Genomic DNA, 22237 nt, shown 5'->3' with positions numbered 1-22237 from the left:
ATCAGAGTTGAGCAGAATTTAGTGCTTGACCCCTACACATGAATTCCAAGCATCAGCCTTGAGCCCAAGGCTTTTGCTGGCAGGCCAAATAACTAAGTTCTGAAATAGATACCAACTACCCAGAACTTCAACAGCTTCTGCACTACCTGCAAAAAACAGAAGAAGGCATGAACCTCCTAGATTAAAATAAACTGTTTCAAAACATTCACACAGAAAACAGACAACACATTCCCAAGAGATTTTTAAATTCAGTTTTATTTCAGAAATAAAAGAGGAAGACAATATAATTAATTTAGCAGACACAACCAAAAATAAAGATCAAGCCTTGCTTATTCTTTTCCAAAACTCACTAGGATTCTACGTTCCAGCAAGAAATATTCCCACCCATCCATGTAGCTCTTTCACTCCCTGAAAGGCAGCTCCCACCTGCCTGATCAGGTGAAAATCCAACTGAATCCCAGAATAGAGCAGGCTATCAGTTCATATTTTACTGCTTTTATATCACAGCTAATTTTTGACAATAGGGTTAGTAGATAAATCAGCTGGAGAAGAAGCAGCATTCTTGGAATTTAATGGAACAGCACTTAGTATCTACTCTTCTTTATCTATCTGCCATCACTTCTTGGAATGCCAATTCACACTTATATGCCAGATCAGGAAGTACTCCAAAATACAATTCAAGACAGAGCCACAAATACACCGAATTTTATACATGTATTAGCTATAGATACCCACATTCATACAAACATGCCACTTCAATTGAAGTCTAACTCTGAAAACTAGCTCTGGCTTGATCAATAGATAGCAGTATCATATTATGGCAGTAAAATAACAATTTCAGGAACCACTGGGAATAGTTTTGAAAGTGCTTGAGCTTGAATTTGGCCAAGATAAAAATATTCATGCATTTGGATGTTAATTTCTCAGACATCTGGAAAATTAATATTTTTCTATTTAGATTCTTACAGGCTAGAAAGAACAATTCCCCCTCTCCTAAAAAACTGTAAGATGTAATCAATTTAGCTGTAAAGTGTACATAATAAGAAAATATCCTTTCCTATCGCCCTTAGGTCAGTTATATCCAACCTAGCATTAGTAAGCAAATATTATCTTCAAATTGGGAATAAAATTTACATATATTGAGATTAAACTTTCTACTTAGCTTCATTTCAATCATAAGGAATGAGACATAACTAACATCTTGAACTACTGCATATCATTTTACTTCTGGAAGGCCAAAAATAAATTTCAAAGAAAGTGTCTACAACCACATACAGATAACTATTTTATTAGAAATATTGAGCAACATCAACTTTTTAACATGAACAAGTTTATCCATAAGGATAATCACAGTGTCATTATAGAAGTTCTATTGTGTGATTTAGCCAGGAAAGTTTTACAATTAAAAAGCGAAGCAGTATTCTGATTAAACTTATGTTTGCTTCTAGAAATGAAGACAATTTTTAATCATGAATTTCCTTAAAAACACCGTACGTTGTTAACAAGTAGTAAAGCACTAGTGTTGAAAGGCACTAGGATTGTTAGCTTGTGTTACCTAGTTTCCAATACAGATACAGGCACTTGAAAGCTTAATAAATCAAGCCTGTAAAACACTTCTGTATTTGTGCGGAAGTCTGCTACATTCATTAACATCTTCAACAGGTTGTCCTGCAGTTATAAGGACGCAAAATTCATACAGTAAACCTCTGCAGCACACTTTACAAGTTGGATCTTTCTTTGGCAGACACACGAGATGTGGACTGTGTATATGTCCTAATTACATCCTAAAAATAATAAAAATAAAGAAATATTCAGAGCAAGTTCCATTAGAAGTAATGAAGGGAACTTTAGAAAAAAAAAAAAAGAGTACTTGAAGCAACAATTCTGTTATTCTATGTAGCAAGCACCGAGCCCAGGAAAGGCTTGTGGAAATGTTTCATTACCATTACAAAGAATGGGTAATCATTTGGTCTGAAGAATCAACCTGAACACATTGCATATCATGTACAGTTATCTTCCAGAAGCCTTACAAAAACCCAACTGAAACAAAGTAATTGTACATCATTGGTTAATCAACATTTAATTAAATGTAATTAGAGTCACGTTTCCTCATTTTGTAATTCTACATGCACTGACTTTTGCCGTTTAAACCAAATGGGAATCGAGACCAATTTCTCACTTTGTTGGATTTACAACAGAAGCTAAGACAATTCACAGCCAGTCAAAATACAACTACAGAAGTCACTAGCATACCTTCTTCCCACTGTCAGCATTGTATTTGTCCAGCAAAGCCTGAATACGGGCACCATAGTCAGGATGAACATCAGTGAAGTTTTTCACCTAAATAGGAAGACAGAACAGAAAAGGCAGTAAGATTTTTTTCCTCCACTTCGAATGTATTCTTTAACACATTTTCTGCTCTGTGGTCTACAAGCAGTACATATCACAAGGAAGAAAAGGACGATGAAAACTCTTTTCTGAAAGTTTAATTCTGACCAGCCAGAAAGGAGCTATGAACATCTTCAAACGCTATTTCTATTAGCTCACATAGAGCTCTTTCCCAATTTAAACAAAGTTCCACTGGGAAGGATAAAGATCCAATCCCCCCCTGGCCCTTACTGCCTTTTCCTTGTTTAGAGCAAAACGTTACACTGGCAGTCACCTGATTTTTGAAACACCAAGCTAAACACATAATGACATCCTTCATGTTCAACATTAATCCCACTCTTCCCATCACGAAAAAGTTACTTTAACATGTTATACATTATTTATATTATGTAAATAGACATATATTTAAGTATTCTGTATTGAGAATTCCTGCGTAAGAAAAATCTAGAAGTTGCCTTCTCAGAGAAGAATTTCTCATCTTCCTTTCCATAAGCATATTGCCATTTTGACAAAGTTACTAGACTTCAAGAAAACCTGGAATAAAGAGCAAAGGCTAAAAACCAAGTAAGCCACTTACAGCTCTCTTCTGAATGAAGAGTTGCGCATCTTTAAGATGATCAGCAATATTTTTACACAGTCTTTGGCGTTCATCCTCCTTCAGCACTTTGGTATAGAATTCTCGCACCTTTTGATTAGAAACAAAGTTTTATTTTGGAATTCCCAAAAGCAAGCCATTCTACCTGTAGCAGCCAATAATACTTACTAGACTTTTAGGATTCATTATTACTGAAAAAAAAATTAGCTTTCACTTACTAGTCAGGCAACACTTAAAATACTCAAGATACCTAAACTCAAAAGGCAACCAATTTGTGTTTTGGGGTTTTTTTTTGGCAAACCTGCTAACAACTCTTTTCCTGTCTAGCTTGACATAACTGTTGCTTATCAAATGAAAACAAATATTGCTGTTAGGGTCCAATTCAGGAATTAATAATCACGACATTAGATGCATACTCTAGTTTGCATATCTGCAGACACTAATTGCAAGAAGACAGAGTCACAAACTCTAGATATCTGTGCTCAGAATATGGATGGCAAAGGTCTGTGAGAATTCACTAACTGTCCTGCCAGCAAAAGTTCACATATTTATGAAATTAAGCCGTATTGAGATCTTCCAAGCTCTCAAGAGAGCTGAACTTCAGGTTAGCCCAGATGCTTCAGAGAGGAGCCATGTTTGAATGATTCTTATTAATATTCCCTAGACTCATCCTATAAACTCATCTTATGTCATAAGCAATATAAACCCTTTTCATACATCGTACCTGAGTCACATTATCTTCATTTGCACTATTGAAGCGCTGCACATCTCCCGAAACGGACACGCGGCTCTCCTTTACCACAGGCTGATCTTCCGGACCAGTAAAACTATTTGGATAATAGTTTGGGGCACCACCTGAAAACAAACAAAAAACCCCGCACAAACCCAAAACAATCAGATGTCAGCTCTCTCAGATTAAGTCAGAAGACAGAAAGTGTTCTTTGCCTAGAAGAACCTAAATCAATTACCCAGTTATGATTCACTTTATTAAAAACAGTTGTCAGGATTTTTCTGTCAACATACAGCTCAACATCAGGAGCTGTGTCTTCAAGCCAGTACTTAACAGCTCTCATTACAAACAGAATTTCAATAGCTTTTTTGGGGAAAAATTGCTTTGTTTCAGAAATAAGGAGGTCTTGCCACTCTCGCAACAACATTGCTCAGACAATTTTACTAGACAAAGTCATGGAAGTTACTCCATGGAAGTTTTAGTCCAAGGCAGCATAAAAATACACTTTCATCTGCATATTTCAAGTACTACTAATCTTAACTATCTAGGGGGTTTATTTTAAACACATAATGAACTTACAGGACTGCATAAAAATAAACTTCTTATCTGTTCTTGGACAGGAGCAGCTGTTCTCAGGTTGTTTTCCAAATATTTCCCTCTCCTCCCTCAGCAAGTATTAGAATTCATAGCCCAGAGGAATACATTGTTTTTGGCATGAGGCATAGCTTAAGTATATCCTCATTTACCCTCAGGTGTAAAACAGTCACTATGGGGCAAACGCTGACAGAACATAACCTGCTGAATAGAGGCAAAGTTAAAGCTCTAGTCTTGGCATTTATACTCTTGCCTTCTGCAATCTCTTGGAAATCAGAAAGCAAAGCATTTTAACAAAGCAGACGAGTATACAAAAGTCAGTCTTTACATTTAAAAAAGCAAATCCAGATTTCTCAAAGACATTTAGGTCATCTCTATTTTTAGATTAGATTTTTGCCTAGGAGTAGAAACAAAGAGGCAGTAATTAAATTCTGTGAAATCATTTCTTAGGCATATTTCTTCATTTCAAGTAATTAATATTTTATAACTTTTTCAATTAAGTTCCCTTTAACAAGCATGTTTCTAGAGGTCTTTAAAGGAATATAAACTAGGGACATAACTGAATTCGTTTGACTGGGTGTTTTCCTGCAAACCCCCTTTCTCTTAAAGGCCTATTTGTACATTTTTAAACACATCTTAAGCTTCATTTGGTTTTAAAACATTTAAAACTCCCCATTCCCTGTCCAAACATCAAAGAAAAAAAAGTCTCCTTTCCTGGATTAATAGAAGATATAGACCCATTCTAAACAAGTATGTAAAGATGAAAAACTCTACTTTTCAGGAACCAAGAAGAAAACCCCTTCCCCCCTTTCCCCCCATTGTTTACAAAATTAAAAATTAGTCTATTTGTAGTAAGTAAAAGTTACATACATAGAATTGAAAACCACTTAGAGAGACTATCAACTACTTCACACAAGGCTGAAGTTGTATAAGGAACATCTATGTGCTTTTTTTAAAGTCTTAAAAAAAGATGTAGAGAATGCATTCTGTAATCTACACAAGCATGCTTATGTTTTACAGCAAAGTTTTGATTCTCAATACTTGTACAAGAGAAATACAGTGGGTAAACAAATAAGAGTGATTAAGGCAATACAATATATTCAGATTTAAGAATGCTTTCAATAAGATCCCTCAAACAGGAGGTAACAGGATAAAAGTCAGTATCTTGTCAATTAGCATCATATCAAGAACATAGGAAACAGAGGAATAAAAGGTCACTTTTTGTATTAAGAAGAATTAATCAGGTAGACCCTCCCGAGGAATCTGTGTGAAGATTAGTACTATTCAACACATTCATGAAGTTACCTGAAAAGGGAGCAAATAATAAATTGACAGCTTAACCTCTGCAAACTTTAACTTAGTCAAAATCAAAGTTGGCTATTTATACTGACACATGATCTCATGATACCAAAACGGTGCATATGGCAATTTTATTTGCCATATAATTCACATAGGGAACAGAAATGCATACAACTTCACACGTGCACAGTCATGGGTTCTAAGATATGTCCTTACCTATCACAAAATAGATCTTGAATTCATTTGGATAGTTCGAAGTAAATTACTTTTTGATTGCTGGTGAGCAACAAGTTAAAGAGTATTAGGAATGGCACAAGGACAAATTTAAGACACTCCACAGAAAAGAGCATATGGTGGATTTGTAACAACTGCAGGTGAGGCCAACTAATCATAGAATAGTTTGGCTTGGAAGAGACCTTTAAAGTCATCTAATCTCAAAAGGGATCTAGTAACATAAGGAAAGGTACTAAAAGGTTGACAAGGATTATGAGAGGTAAGGAACAGTTCTCATATAAAACGAAAAGAAACAGATAGACTGGGAAGTCTGAAGCTCAGGAAGTTACACAGCAGTAAGTTTGAATTGGGAGAAAAAGTCACAAGAGACACTGAATGGTTAAGGAGAAAAAGTAGCATTTCTCACAGTATAAGAAATTGGTAATATCCAATAAAAGGACCTGTTTAGCAAGTATCTTAAATGCCATGTGAACAGAAAAGAATTCTGCAGTACATGCATAAGTATCATTATATTTAAAGATTTTTTCATTACTACCTTGGTTGTCAGAAACACACATCGGTCCATCCCTCTGGTAATTGGCCACACGAGTTCTGAAGGGGCAGTTCACAGGAATTTGTAGATAGTTAGGTCCCAGACGGTGTCTATGAGTGTCAGGATATGAAAAAAGACGACCCTGAAAACATCACAAACATTAACTACTACTTGCTGAAAGAGATCACTTAAGTCGTATATCCCAACTCAAAGCATTATACGTTAAATAGTAAAAGGGAGAAGACTATTTCCTTTGTGTATATATTCTTGACATACTTCAAATTACGTCCAAAGTGACACTCAGCCACAAGCTAACTTTGCTGGAATACCAGTGAAGAATGGCAGGTTGAGTTGTATCTGTGCAGCGTGGGTATTTCCTACCAATTTCAGAACGTTAAACCTATTCTGAAGCAGGAAAATGGTTAGACATGTAGAGGTGAAAATTACTATAATGGTGCTAAATATTACTAAGGAATAATATAATATTTTCCTACTTATTCTCAACCTTAGATTTAAAAATTGATTACATCTGAAATATGGTAGTCCCTTATTTACTGAACTGAATCTGAAGCACTTCTAGTGACATCTGGATGTCAAGCAAACAGACTGATTCTGACCATGAAGTTTGTGGGAGCGAAGAGAGACAAAACAAAAGAACTGCATGATTGTTCAAGAGTTTATCCAGTCAAAATTGTCAAAATACCTTCTTGTTTCCATAGATATAATTTGAAACAACAATCTGGTTTTATCTGAAAAAGGATACCATGCAGACGTCCATGACACCCTAGACAACATAGTCTACTGCAGCCAGTCTTATCAGGTATTTTGACCTGTAATAAATCTGATACTACTTCTAAAGAATAGTCTTGCTATCAGGGATTAGTTATATCTGTATTTTAGAGCATTTGAAGGCCACCTCTCACACTCATAAGAGTTTGCAATTCTAAGATATACTGTAAAAAGTGTGAATAAATATGCATTGCTGCTATGGCTTTATCCCGCACTTCTTGCCAGACAGATATTCCCATCAACTTTGATAGCTGTTGCAGATGCCCTCTAAATTCTAGATTTTCTATTCCTTTAGTCCTTTCCCATTCTTTTTATATTTAAATTTTGGATGAGCACATCAAATGCTGATCATTAAAAACAACCACCAAAAAAAAAAATCAGTTGCTTTCCATCTGTCAGGTTATTTTACTGCTGCTACAGACAGTGATAGGAACGCTTTCATAAACAGCAAAGCAAACGTAACACTCTTCAGGTAAAAACTTATGTGCATTGTAGTTTACCTGCAGCATTTTATCAGGGCTAGGTTCAATACCAGGTGGCATGTTGCTAGGATCATATGCCATCTGTTCTACCTCTGCAAAGTAATTGACAGGATTCCTGTTCAAGACAAGCTTTCCCACAGGGATGAGAGGGTAGTCACCATGTGGCCAAATCTGTAAGACATAACACACATACATCAAAATCAATATTATTATAGTATTATGCAGCTTAAATAATAGATAAGGCAAATGCTGCCTTGTAGAGTTTTGATTGAGAAAATACATTACTCAAGAAATTTATTTTTTGCTAACAAACATTTTGAGAAATGTCTTATTTTAATAAGTCTTTTGCAATGAATACAGAGTATTAATGCAACTTATTTCATCATCCCAGCATAGTCTCAGCACTTGACTACTTCAATGAAACACCCACAGGCGCTTGAAAAACTGCCTAGGAGTGCAATATCATAGGTGGAACCGGTAGCATGATTGTTTTCAGCTCCTTCAAAACACTATCAGCTTAACTAGCCTTTTCTTCATCATCTTAGCCTGTACTTTCAGGTTCAAAAGTCTTTAGCCATTTTGGGAGAGCAATATTAGAGGGGGAAAAAAAAAGTAATACAAGTTTACATTAGTATCTTTCAACAAGCCGTTCTCTGGAACAGCAATTGGAAGTCTGACAAAAATCAGACCAACAGTCAGAAGCTACATTATCAACAACACTTAAAACTAGCGAGCTCAAGGTGTGACTATACGATCTGAGATCACGCTTTGGAAATGCAGTGCGGTTGTAATCTCCAGGCCTGGAATCAAGCCCTATCCATATTTCACTGAGGAAGAGTAACATCAGAGATAACATCAATTTATTTCATCTCCAGAATTTCTGACTCGTCATGACCATAGAATAAAGAGTACAGTTAAAAACTATAAGGAAAGAATAAAAAGGACAGACTAACTTTATTGATAGGGACTAGTAAGAAAACAGTGCTACTCCATGGAAACTGTTACACTTTTTTTTTATAGATAAGCTCAGTTCTGGCATTTGCTACATTTTGATCTCATGACCTTTCTTAAACTAGCTGAAATTGAATATTCACAACAGTATCAGAGATACCTTAGTTAAATCAAAAGGATTAAATGGAAACTTCTCTGCTTCTTCAAATGTCATAACTTGAATGTAGAAAGACCATGATGGATAGTCCCCCTTGGCAATAGCATTGTAAAGATCACGTATTCCATAATCAGGATCAGTAGAAGCTAATCTTCCTGCTTCTTCGACAGAAAGATTTTTAATGCCCTGGTCAGTCTAAAAAGCAAAAAAAGCAGTAGCACCAGTTACAACATGCAGAAAGTGTTACAGAAATCATTAATAAGAATGTGCTTTAACAAGACTCAGAATCTAAGAATGCGATTGTCCATCTTCCAATCTCCAATAATTTGAGTTCAGAATGATAGTATATTCAACAGCTGCCTTCCAGGTAAAAATTAGTTCTCTGATAAAAGTGGAATAAATATGTAGTGCTATACTGCAGAACATAAATTAAACACGAAGGTATGATCCCTGCAGCACATCAAGTAAAGATGTTTCCCCCCCCTCCCCTTACAGGATGGAGTGCTCCTTTACTGTCCCATCATCCCACCTTTTCCTACAGATCACATGCCAACACAAAGTGGTAAAACGGTTGCAGCCCTCAGGGCTGAAAGTTCTGAATTCTACATGAATCTCAATTTCCCACCCCCACCCCTATTTCTGTGTCATCTTTAGCACTAAAATCTCACTTTAATAAGCTTTTGACAACTTGAAGGCTAAAAGCTGCTCTACAATCCCTTCTAGTTTAACATAATGGTTTCTGAAGTCTTGTTTCAAAGGTGGATGTCCAGCCTCCACTAAAGTCTAATGAACCTATATGGCCTTTAAAACTTTGAAGGGAAGTTGTTTTAAGTGAGGTATGCTAGAGAGTGCTTTCTCAGAAAAGTGTGGAAGTTCTGCAAGGTTCTGTGAGCTTCAGCTGCAGAGCTCTTGGAAACAGAGTTTTTATATTTTGGTATACAGTTGAGGCAGTCTTAAAAATACTAGAACAATGCAGCTCATATCCGGAAGATAAATGGGAACAAAAATCAGATCCAGAATGAGAGAACTTTTACCTGAAGAAGCACCTGTTGAATCCGAACTACTGTGTAGCCATGAATACAAAACAGGAACATATCGCACACTGAATAAAACACATTTCCAAAGGGCTAGAGGATTCTTGCATCTGCACTGAACGATAGCAAGGGAGTCTGATAGGAAGTTCTTGCACAGCTTCACGCCCAAAACACCTAGTGGTGTGAGGCTGAAATGCCATAAGCTGAGCTAGGTGCTCAGAGCTTATCACACAAGTAACCCGAGTTCTCCAATAACAAGAGACAGTTCCCCAAAGAAGAGTTCTTCACGGTCTAGTAAATACCTACTGCGTCATACCAGGAACAATGATGTCTGTCATATCTGTTAAAGGCATGCAACTGATTTAAAAAACCACATGCACCTTTTTGACTGAGTCTATGCACAAAAAAGTCTTTTTTTAATTAAACTTGAAAAGTCACAAAACATTTTTATACCATTTGTTTAAACCATTTGTTTTTTAACCAATATGATGTATACTTCCAATAGATAACTGGAAAAAAATCAATACCTTCACATGGAATTTGCAATAAACTGCTCTTCCACTAGCATTAACCAGTTTAAAAGTATGTGATCCATATCCATTCATGTGGCGATAACCATCAGGAATACCACGATCACTGAACAAGAAAGACACCTAAACAGAAGGATCAAACAACATTAATGGACTCACCAGATCAAGGATAAAGCGACCATTTGAGACAAAGTTCATTTATTGCATTAATCTGCATCACTGGAAGCTATCTAAATGTTATTAATTCCTTGAGGAATTTCTAGTTTAAGTTTTAAGACTGTTAATGAAATAAGACTGCTTTGGTTTTGCACAAAGAACAATTGTGAACTAAACCTACATGAAGTTTTATGCCCACAGGAAGTATCTGGTGAAGTACAGGACATTAACCTAGTGATAACATTATGATTTCCTCTATAAGCACAGAGCAGATGAGCATGGATAATTTAAGTTACAAATATAAATAAGGATTTTTTTCCAGGTTAAAAGACAAAATCTGAAAACCAAAGTCCTTAACAACTAGTTCTTCAAAGTCTTCAAGCAGTAAACACACCACCATGCAAACATATTCAAAATGCTGCTTTTCTTTAGGTTTATGATCACAAACAATGCTTGTGGTACTTTTTTCTCCAATTAGTAAATACTGGAAGGCTTCTGTATGAACCCATTTTCTTTTTTTTAAAAAAAAAAAATACAACTGCATTTTTAATTTTATATTAGCTTTTTCACATAACATTTAGATACAAATACATTTCAGAATAATCAGAATGCACTGTGAATTCTAGTCTTTTCTGGAGTTGATCTAGTGTGCTACACAATATACAGTTTTAAATAAACTTGTATGTGATTGCATTACTTTCCTAGTATTTTACTGTTCTCTAACATTAACAGTCTGTTGTTCATCAGTATCTCCACTGCTTTAGTATTAGAAAACCTAGCAACTTCCCCTTCATCCCTATATAAAGTATGATTATGAAAACAGAAGAATCCTACCCATTTCACAGTCATTAAAAGAAAAAAGGCAAAACTAGATACATGTACTAATAGCCTTAAAAGTTATTGGAGGCCTTTCACCTTTACTGTTCCTAGAAGATTATGTAGACTTCTAGATAAAACATGAAAAAGAGAGAGTTAAAAACATATGCTGTCATAACATGATTTTCTTAATCATATAAAACAAAGTCAAAGGAGAACCTTACTTGATGCAAAGACTCAGGGCGAAGACTCCAGAAGTCCCACACCATGTCTGGATCCTTCAAATGAGTCTGAGGGTTCCTCTTTTGGCTATGGATGAAGGATGGAAACTAATTCGTCCAGAAGCAGAGAAGGAAGGAAGGAGGGGGAGGAAAGGAAAAAAAAGGTTCTGTTACACCTCCAAATTATATAGGGTATACTAAGCAACTCCTGGTACAAAACAAAACAAACTTTTTTCCAATACATTTAACTGTGAAAGGAACAGCACGCTGAAAGATGAGACGAAGTTGTAGGATCAGTGAAAAAGAAAAATCTTCTATTGTCATACCCCTCCTGCAACCAAATTCATTCACAGACCAGTAAAATTAGGGTAAAGTGAAACATGTACAATTAGGATAAACAGGCTGTTCAATGTTCATTAAAGAACGTTTTCATTTTGTGACTGATAAAGTGAAAGGTAAATCTTTTCAAATTTGTGTATCTGAACTTTACTGAATATCTGATTCCTAAATGAATACAGAGATGTTATATCTGTGCAGAACTCTTCCACTCAAGGAAAGCCCCTCTACTTACAAAGTGCTTATACTAAAAGACAACAAAAATCAGACTTAATAAAAAGAATTTGCAAGAAGCTTTTAAAGTGAAGTGTCTTTTTTTACCCCCCCAAATAGCCTCAAAGTGAGAAAAACTGTCTACAGAGTAAAACAGCTAATTTGTTTCACACAGTGAAACTGATCAAATCTGAAATTAAAAACATGATAGTGTATTTAATTGCTGGCTATTCTGCTGTGGCATATGCACTAGCAAACACAATTAAATGTGTGTACTATTTGTGGTATGAAACCACACAAGTAATCAAGCATTAGTTCTTAATTTTTTTTTTTTAAATAACATCTTTTCAAGTCAAAAACTTTCGGACCATTTAACAAACAACGAAGTTTAATTGTGTCAAAATAATAGCTTTTGCTTCTCAGTGAAGCAAGAACAAGATGTGAACGAACTTTTGGACTCTTTCACAAATTAGCCTCATCTTTTATGCTTACTCACCAACATTGCATCCCGAATAAAGAAGATAGGAGTATTATTTCCCACAAGATCCCAATTACCCTCTTCTGTATAGAATTTCATTGCAAAGCCTCGAGGGTCACGAACTGTATCAGCTGACCCAGACTCTCCAGCTTGAAGAAACACATGAACATACAGAAGTGTTATGATAGGGAACACATACAAATTGTAAGCATAAAAATACAGAACTTGAGAATGTGCCATAAAATCCTAAAAGGGCAGGGTTTATTAATTTAAGTCTTTTCTATACCAAGGAATTTTTGGCATATTTTCCCACAATACTTCAGGCACTGGAAGTTCCCAAAGTGTGAACAGACACCCACCCAAACATTTGGGCCACAGTTAAAAGAAAGAAAAAACAAGTATATCCACTTGAAATAATTAAGAGCGGAATTTGCATTATCACTAATGGAGACAACATCGATAAGGCTGAATCGCTAAAAACACATTAGTTTCTTCTGTGCATCAAATCCCAGTGTGAGAGCTCTTGTTTGGAAGGTAGCAATCTAAATAGCGTGCCTAATAAAAAGGGAACTTATTATAAAAAGGGTTGCAACCCTTTTAATTCCCCTCCCGGTTTATCCAAAACAGTCCTTTCAATGGGTAACTTTATACCAGAGCAAAAGTGCCTACCACAATACCTGAGCAAAAGTGTTCCAGAAGTATTCAGGAACAGCTAATGCTAAACATCATGATGAAATAACAAGGACCTCATTCTTTCATTAAAAAAATTATGCACTACAGAACAGCTAGGAAGAAACACGTTCAAACAGAGCAGGGAAAGGAACGGTAACGATGCAACAACCCACTTCAGCACACAGTCCACAGATCAAACTCAGCTGCGTGTCTTTGCCCTGTATAACATTCCATGACTCCTTAAGTTTTGGTGACACAGGGAAAAAGCCAGTAGGCCAAAACCAGCAGCTTCTTGAGCCTTGTTGGACTATTTTTTTCTCTCCACTACTACTTCCCAAACTGAATCCTTAATAGGATTTATTTTCTTTTAAATACAGATAAAGTAGTAACACATACGTTTTGAAAGATCATTTTTCTGTCAGACAAGATATTCATCATAATGCATGTTTTAACTAATATCATTTAAGATTTTGATAGTTTATGCATTCAGCTATTCAAGAAACAAGATGTTATTTATGGAAGATTGTTTATTCTTCTTTGCCTAGTACTTACTTTACAGCATTCATCCTCAAAACATTCCTACAGCATAAGACATAATAGGTATTTAACTTTCAAGAGTTAAACCGCAGCATTCAAGTGTTGATTACAATCCAACTAGAAACAAAGCAAGCTTTCTGTCAGAAAAAAAAAAAAAACATATCTCAGACTATCCTTTCTCTCACATTCCAGAGGTAAAAGTGTCTACAGAGAGCTCTGGCAGAAAGATGCAGAAGCTGCTTAAATGAAATTCACAGAATTGGTTGGCAGAAAGCATTTCAAACTACCTTAAATACATAACTACCCCACAATGCAAACATTGCTATCAGTGTAACTATGGTACACATGTAAGAAGATACACAATAACTTTAGAGCTTTACCAACAGTGGAGAATCGTATAGCAATCGGAGTTCTCTTCCCAATATGTTCAAACACTTTTGCCTTACAGTACTTGGTAATATCATGAGTGACTTCAAAATAGCCAAAGGCTCCTGAAAAAAAGTAATTTCAAAGTATCAGATCTAGATACCTTCCTTCCACTCATAGCATACCTGGTATTCCATTATGGTCCAACATACAACTTTAAGTCAAAAGTAAACATGGAAATACACCAGTTTAAGCAGAGTTTATACCTATGCACTAAAACACTCAATTTATTTTCACAAAATGAAGTTTAACACAAACTACTATTTGCACTGTGCTCACTTTCCCCTCCTTAACTGATTGTTAACAGTTCCCAGCAGCAATACAGACCTCACTTCAACTGTGCAAAATAACAACCAGTAGCTTTTTTGGATGCTCTTCTGCCAAGATTTGCATATTTATCTCAGAGCAAGACAAGTATTTCTTTAATCCTGATATGCTTTGCAGAATTTTTGGTCTACCTGTAAGCTGGATGAAGCAACAAAGTTCTTTCCACCCCCACAGCGGAATTTTTCCCCATATACATTCACATTATAATAAAATTCATTCCCATATCTTCTTCTAGGGCAATACGTAACAAAAAAAAAAAAAAAATCAGAAGTGCCAGTTCTACCCTACTAAGATCAATAACAAATTTTAAAATTAGTTGTTTTAGGGTTTTTTTTTTTTAATTTAAATACTAGTCCATCATCTTGCTTTGGCAGACAGATACATCGGATGACAAAGACAAGAATCTCCATCAAATAACATGCAAGCAGACATTAAAATAGAGATGGGTAAGTCTTCCCTTCCAGAGGAATGGGGTACTGTGGAAGAACAGATAAAGGAAGCAGAGATTACAGTAAATACAGGAAAAATCTAAGAGCTATAACTACATTTTCTCCCTCTTTTTTTTTTTTTTTTAAATAGTTTCAGTGCTTCAGGTTTTGGCATTGAGTTCTTTTAAACCAGGCCTTACCACTGCTGTTGATATATAATTATTTATTATAATCTATGATAGTAAATTATAGATAATATGATGCAATTTATGTCACAATCTACATGTTAACTCAAAAGCTTTTTAAAGTTTAATTCTACACAGAGAAAAAGTACATGGTTTTGAACATACCTGCACCTTTTGCATGCACAACTCTTTCAGGAATCCTCTCTCTGTCAAAATGAGCCATCTCATCAGTGAAAACAACATCTTGAACAAGAAGGGGTCCGCGTGGCCCTACTGTCAGAATATTAAGCTTATCTCCTACTGGGTTCCCAGCACCAGTGGTCAAGACATCTGGTTTCTGAAAGCGAGAGACAGTCAATATCACAACACCGGAAATTAAAAACCCTCTGTATTTAAGCACACCTGTTCAACCATTATGTATCACAGGACATATTAACATGTATACAGCAAAATGGCATAAGATTCTGGAACTAGTTACAGAAAATATAGTACTGTGATATAGTTAGTTAGACATCTATGTCTGGAGCTATTTAAGAAGGGGAGTTCAAGTCATGTATAATCCAAAATGTTTTCTATGGTTCAGAAATATTACTTGTTAAAACTATATGTCTTGCTTCAAGAAAAATATAAAGTATCAACCTTAAAACATGAGTTAAGGTTCAGTTTGCCCCCCACCTCAACAGGAGAGGATGGGAAGAGAGCAAGCTAGAAAAGGAGTAGCTGTTGGAATGTAATTAGGAAAAAAAGGAGGGGAAGAAGGTGGTAATGTCAGTACAGGGATGGAGGCATAAGGAAAGAGCTATGGCTCTAAACTAAAAGGGGGTACCCATGATTACCATTGGTCTGGAAGAGCTATGGAAAATAACACAAGCAAAAGCATCTGAGGAATCATCATTCTAGACTCTTGAACCATGGAAGGATTAAGATTAACAAAAGCCCTAAAGAGTCCTACTGTCAATAAATGTTCTGTCAGAAGGACAGCAAACCAGAACACTATTTTTTTTTTTTTACTAGCATCATTATTGTCTTTAAAGAAACTGCCCAAGAGAGCCCATACTCATCCTTTTCCCCTCGCTTCCATACCAAGTTTAAGTTAACCATTCTTGTAGGCTACTTAGAGCTGCAGCATCTTGTACAGTAGGAGTGACCCCGTACCTGAAAAAAACAGCCACTCCAAGACAACTTCAAGAAACACGTGTTGGAACTCTGTAGCACTACAATTGAGTGTACTCCCACTTTCTTAAAAAAAATCCCAGTAGAAAAGACTTTGTCTGCATCACATAAGGGGTCATATGCTCCTCTAAGGTGACAGTCCTATTTTACTGGGTAGTGTAGAAAACGCGGCAAGAAAGGTACATCAGCTCCAGAGACCTGATGGTTTCAGGTGTCAGTTTTTCCTGGAGCACATCTATTGTTAGGAGCTAGGGTGATGTTTGTAAAGGACTTAGAAGAACAGAATAGAAGTTAGTACAAAAAAAAAAAACACAGAAGAAAAAGGTTTGCAACAGGGAGAGCTCAAATATCTGAGTCACAGATTATGATCAGTTAACACTATATCCACAGTTACATATTGCACTAAACTGACATACATCCATATGGGCTCTATCCATACCATCCTACCCTCTTCTGCCAGTAGCATCCATGTACCTGAACCACAGGAAATGCTGCAGAATAAACTCACTCATTGCCTCCTAACTAGTTCTTCTTCTAAAGTTCTATAAATGAAAAGGGATGGTGAAAAGAAGGAAAAAGTAACTCTTGATGAGCTAGGCCTTCACTATTATATCAGCGATTTTATGGGGTTCCAACTTTTTTACTGACAATCTAAGTTCTGCTTTAGGTGTTTTAATTACTGTAAACAGGCAAAATTCCCATTTGTATCTCATGGAAAAGTATACTTAACTGGACTAGCCTCCAGTTTTTTTTTCTGAGAGGCAACTCACAAAGGCAGGAGAAAGAATAATTATCCACATCAACACCCAGAGTTCTGGATGAGGTAGAGTATACAGGGAAAGTTATATACACCTTTGTTTAACTCAAATATATGAATAACCACATAAAAGACATTTGACAGGATAACTGCATTTCCAATGTGTTCTTAGTAATATGCAACACACGTTACTGTAGCTGGCTTGAATTCCCAAAATACCTAGGTTCTTTATTCTTCATTCACCACTTCATTAGCATAAAGCTATAAGCATAAATTCAACTCCTTCAGGATGCCTGAAATCCTAACCTGCACTGAAATTTGGACAAACTTTTTAGCAGGGCGTGTTGTGACAGGACAAGGGGGAATGGTTTTAAACTAAAAGAGGGTAGATTTCGACTAGATATAAGGAAGAAATTTTTTTTACGATGAGGGTGGTGAAACACTGGAGCAGGTTGCCCAGAGAGGTGGTAGATGCCCCATCCCTGGAAACATTCAAGGTCAGGTTGGACGGGGCTCTGAGCACCTGATCGAGTTGAAGATGTCCCTGCCCATGGCAGGGGGGTTGAACTGGATGACCTTTAATGGTCCCTTCCAGCCCAAACTATTCTATGATTCTATGAAACATTTTAAAAAGACAACATATATCCAGTTACAAACAGGAACATGATGTTCAGAAACTTACAGGAAAGTTATCACTTCAGCTTTATTTGAAGTATTCTTAAGTCAAAGGAACACCTGCTTAAGTCAAAACATTATCCATAGTTTGTCAAGGGAAATATGCAAGAGTAAAAACTGTTCTCAGTATTCTTTCCATCGCTTATATACCACATGCTTCCTACCTTATATTTTGCATAGTTTTAAATGAGCCAAAGAAAATTATTTCACTGGTCGCTTTGAGAAATCACCCAGTCAGACTGCATGGGAAGTTCTCCCATCCTGAGTCAGTCCGAGAGTTCAACTTCTTAAAATGATATCCTAACATACAGGCCCCATATAACTTAGCACCCTTAAATATGTATGCTTTATTATGTTTATGTATGCTTTATTATGTTTTGGCTATAACCTTAAACTAGAAATTGCTTAAATTGCCATTACAAATGAACTTTTTGAATTAGAATTTAATTTCATATATTAAAGTAAGTGGAAGGACACCACCATATTCAAGAAACTTTAGGAAAAAGCTCATTGATCCATTCCATGATTCAGTCTATTAAGTGTAAAATATTCTACTTCAAGATATTCACCCAGCACAAATTAATGTAATCATATTATCAGCTCATTATCCTGACATATTTTGTACTGAGGTATGAAAGCTACCAGCAACACATCTTGAAACTCATTCTAAGCCTCTGCTTTGAAGAGCCCTTTCTTAGAACATGGTACAGTCTGCAGATGATAAGCCTATAAAATGCTCACACATCACAACAGTTTTAATTGAACTTTTTGGTCAAGAAATGTTTTCAGAGTTTGCCTAGGGAGATCTACTTTTATTTTTTTAATCCAGCTTCCAGCATTGCCAATGTTTTTCTTTTACTTTCATTAGTTTTGCTGATTAAAAGCTTCAACTTTCTCACAGATAAAACCCAATGTATTAGTTTTTCTAATCATGAATTCATTGATCTTTTTTGCATATTGATGACTCTGTCATACTCATTTAAGACAGGCAAGCTTGCAGTAATGTGATAAGAAAGAACAGATCCTACAATGGCATCCTAAGTTTCTCCATTTTCCTCTCCAACCTCCTTGTGTTATCATTCATTATACACATTCCCATCCTTCCCACATGTTCTACATACACAGAGACTTCCACTTCATCCTCACCCTAAGGCAGCCTGTGACACAAAACCCCTGTGTCCAGCTTCAGCACCATTTATGAATTCTGACTACCATAATTCTAAGAAAAGCAAACTGGGGGACTGGATTCTGGTAACTCTTTTTTTAACATGAAACATAGCTCTTAAGACCCTTTTGGTTCATACAGTCACTTTTTAAAGTCACTAATACTTATGTCATTTCGAAGCACCAACCAAGTTTCACTCAGTCCACTGAGAAACACAAAAGTTATGTTGAATTAGAGCCCTGTTTATCCTGGAGTTCTTCATAAATTCTAAGAAGCCAGTTTAACCATGCAGTGGTAGGACTATAAAGCATATACCTACACCTGTGACCTTCTCCTCTACAAAGTCCTTGCAAGAGCTTGGTAAAAGACAGAAGGGGAAAAAAAAAAGTGAAACCTTAGTCTTAAGGAGACTTTTTGAGTCCTTTTGATTCACCTATGCCTTTATAATACCTTCTGTGCGATTACCTCAAGGGTAGGAAAAAACCTTGCATATTATTTGTAAGCTATGCATGCAACAAAGAATAAAGGTTTGTAGAGGTAATACAGCCCTTCTCAAACCAAAGGCTATACTGTTGTCTGAAAACCACTTCTTCTATAATGCTAACATTTAAGACTACTAAAAGTAGCAGCTAAAACCACAACTTTCTGAAACTAAACCTATCAAAAAATTTAACAGCTTTGTGGCTGTACAGCCTCTTTTGGGTAGGCAGACTTTCTAAAAGATTCTTTGTAGCGTTCACATTAGAAGCACAGACTTTTTTTTTTAAAAAAAAAATGTAGGATATATTCTCTTTAGTTTCAGGATAATGTCACATGGGGCACACAAAAACAGGTTCCATCAGTGTGAAGGGAAAGAAAAAAAAAACCCACAGTAATTTTAAGAAGAATTCTCATACTACTTTTGGAATTGAGTTTGTTTGATGCCTATATTTTCATATGGTTTGACTGCATACAGTCAAAACCTTAAAAGATAAGAACTTTCAAATCTGCATGTGTATTTCATTACAGCACTAATAACCTGCCATGACAGAAAGAGGGGAAACAAAGCCAGGGGAATTTTAGTCACAGCTGTTGTAAACACCATACATCAAAGTACATACTTCCAGGCATTACTGATACTTTGCACCTTTTACAAGTCACTTTAAAATTCTAATAAGTCCTCCCTACTTTCTATCTTAAGGTCTCATGACTCCTTATGCAACACAGACTTCGGGTTGCCTCCCAATCTTCAAATTAACCTTGGCCTGTATTCAAATACTACTTTGTTACAGAAAAGCCGACATCTACACGAAAAGTATTACTTACAGTACAAAAAGAAAGTATCATGACACATGCTAAAATATGTTGAAGTCACAATTCATCACTGGAAGGTAGTTTTCATACAGTACCTTTTAGAACCAAGGGGAAAAAAATAAAATCAAGATGACTTAACTACTGCAAACAGTGGGAATTGAGGCATCCACTTGTGTCTTGCAAGACTGCTGCTTAGTATAACTGGCTGAAAAAGTATTTAATGCCAAATACACACTTCTGTCAGAAAATACATAGTAGAAACTGTCACAGTGATCTGATGAAGAAGAACGGAAATCAACTCTTGCAGCGTTTATACATTTACCCAAATATTTTGGGGTATGTTCTACATCTTCAGAAGGCTGAGTGCCATGCTATTGATTACATGTTCTTATGATTTCAGCCAGCCACTTGCCCCAATCCACTTCAACCTGGTAAACAAGTCTCCACATACCGCTGAATGTACCTTATCTTCTATATTTTTCCCCAGTTACGTTTTCACTGGGTTCTATCAACGTGATAGCAGACTTGAAAATGGGCGTGTCTGATTTGAGACGAAAAAAAAAACCATCTCTGCCCAAGGATCTGCCTGCTTGGGCACAGACAAGCCCCATTTCTGCCTAAAAGGGGAGGCTGTGGACAAGGCAGAGCTGCCGAGGCAGCCGTGGCTGCAGCGCTGACCGCCCCTGTCACTCCCGGCCAACTGGCAGCCGCCAGCCCCTTCGTCCTTCGGCTTTCCCGGGCACGGCACCAAGCCGAGAGCTCCGGGTTAGGGGGCGAGGACGCCTCGCCCTCCGCCGCTGCCTCGCGGGACAAGCCGAGCACGAAGCGCCGCGGCCCCCCGGGCCCTGCTCCCCCGAGCTGGTTTCCGTCAGGTCAGGCGCCAGGCCCGAGGAACCCCCCGGGCTCTGCGCCCTCCAGCACCGGGGCTCACCCCCTCTCCTCGGCCCCCGTGAGGGGCAAACGCCGCCCGCGGGCCCATCGTCCCTCCGCCATCCCCCTCCCGCAGCGGGCCGGACCGTTACCGCCCAGCGCGCCGGGCCGGACGGAGGGCGGGCCCAGCGGAGAGCGGGGTGCCGAGGGGCGCCGTCCCTCAAGCTTCGCCGCCCGCCCCGCGGAGCCTTAGCGGGTACCTGCGAGCCCCGCTGGCTCCGCCACTGCTTCAGCTGGTCCGAGGCGTCGTCCCGGTCGTCAGCCATCTTGCAAGCTTAGGCGACCCCCAAGGCAGGAAGGGCGGTGCAGAGAGAAGCAAGCGCGGGACTGTGCTCGCTACCAGCGAGAAGGCAGAGCCGGAGAGGTCACCCCGCGGGGAGCTGCCGCCGCGCCGCGCCCTACAGCACCCGCAGGTAGCGGGAGCTACTGCAGCTACGGCTTCTACCCCCAACGCCCACCCCCCGCTACCTCCTCGGCCAATAGCCCCGCGCCCAGCGGGCAGCGCGAGCTGTGAATGGGTGAGAGGAACGTCAATCAGGCGTTGTGAGGGAAGGGGTGCCGGCGGCAGCCCGCCGCCTCAGCCTGCGGGGGACGGCGGGAGGGAAGCGCGGGGCTGTAGCGTTCTCTTGTTACTCGAGTTCGAGTGTGTGTAATTAGCTAGTACGGAGGTGTGTAAGTAACTTAATTTTTGGTGTGTGTTTTCAGTTTCTAAAGCTGCTGATTGGGGAGAAGTTATTCAGTGGCGTAGGAAATTACAGGATGAGGGCACTGTGAAAACTGCAATTACTCGGGGAGTTTCAGAGGCAGGATTTGCTTCAGCGGCAAAAAATGTTTCAATTGCAAAATCAAAGTGACCAAGTGTCTAGTTAAATGTTCATTCTTGTATCTGTACCTCAAATGAGGCACAGGTGATACATTAACATTGGTCATAATTCATATGTGCCCGATTGTAAACTGTTTCTTTGGAGGCCTGAATTTGTAACCTTGGAAAAAAAACACTTCTGCACTAATAAGAAAACTCGCTGGGTTATACTTACAAATGATGAGGTAAATACAGTTCTACCGTTAGGCAGCTGTAGATTTGCTCCTTAAAGCGCCATCTTTGTGTTTGAGTTTTCTGCACAACAGCCCACA

The 22237-nt window shown here is 37.8% G+C and overlaps 1 protein-coding gene across 2 annotated transcripts; it reads right to left on the bottom strand.

Moving 5' to 3' along the window:
* Nucleotides 1-237: 237 nt before the first annotated feature.
* CAT (catalase) lies at nucleotides 238-21564 on the bottom strand. Of its 2 annotated transcripts, none has more exons than XM_075163399.1 (13): nucleotides 21304-21564; nucleotides 15276-15447; nucleotides 14125-14235; nucleotides 12554-12684; nucleotides 11512-11616; nucleotides 10313-10438; nucleotides 8755-8946; nucleotides 7662-7814; nucleotides 6376-6514; nucleotides 3708-3838; nucleotides 2966-3073; nucleotides 2254-2340; nucleotides 238-1784 (listed from the first exon to the last, which is right to left on the bottom strand). In XM_075163399.1, exons 1-13 carry the CDS (start codon nucleotides 21367-21369, stop codon nucleotides 1719-1721), a joined length of 1587 nt encoding a protein of 528 aa, XP_075019500.1. In that variant the 5' UTR covers nucleotides 21370-21564; the 3' UTR covers nucleotides 238-1718. The 2 variants fall into 2 exon arrangements, with proteins under 2 accessions (XP_075019500.1, XP_075019501.1); XM_075163400.1 differs by lacking the exon at nucleotides 21304-21564 and adding an exon at nucleotides 20269-21200.
* Nucleotides 21565-22237: the final 673 nt, after the last annotated feature.

The sequence above is a fragment of the Calonectris borealis genome, chromosome 14 (assembly GCF_964195595.1).
Source record: "Calonectris borealis chromosome 14, bCalBor7.hap1.2, whole genome shotgun sequence".
Lineage (NCBI taxonomy): Eukaryota > Metazoa > Chordata > Aves > Procellariiformes > Procellariidae > Calonectris > Calonectris borealis.
This window is presented reverse-complemented; position numbering and strand designations above follow the sequence as displayed.

Excerpts from the sequence above, each read along its gene's own strand:
- CAT (XM_075163399.1), bottom strand. The coding sequence starts at position 21,369 with ATGGCTGACGACCGGGACGACGCCTCGGACCAGCTGAAGCAGTGGCGG. Across the intron at positions 7,815-8,754 it reads ATCCTTTTGATTTAACTAAG|ATTTGGCCACATGGTGACTA; the intron begins GTATCTCTGATA and ends TATGTCTTACAG. Across the intron at positions 3,074-3,707 it reads ATGAAGATAATGTGACTCAG|GTGCGAGAATTCTATACCAA; the intron begins GTACGATGTATG and ends TCTAATCAAAAG.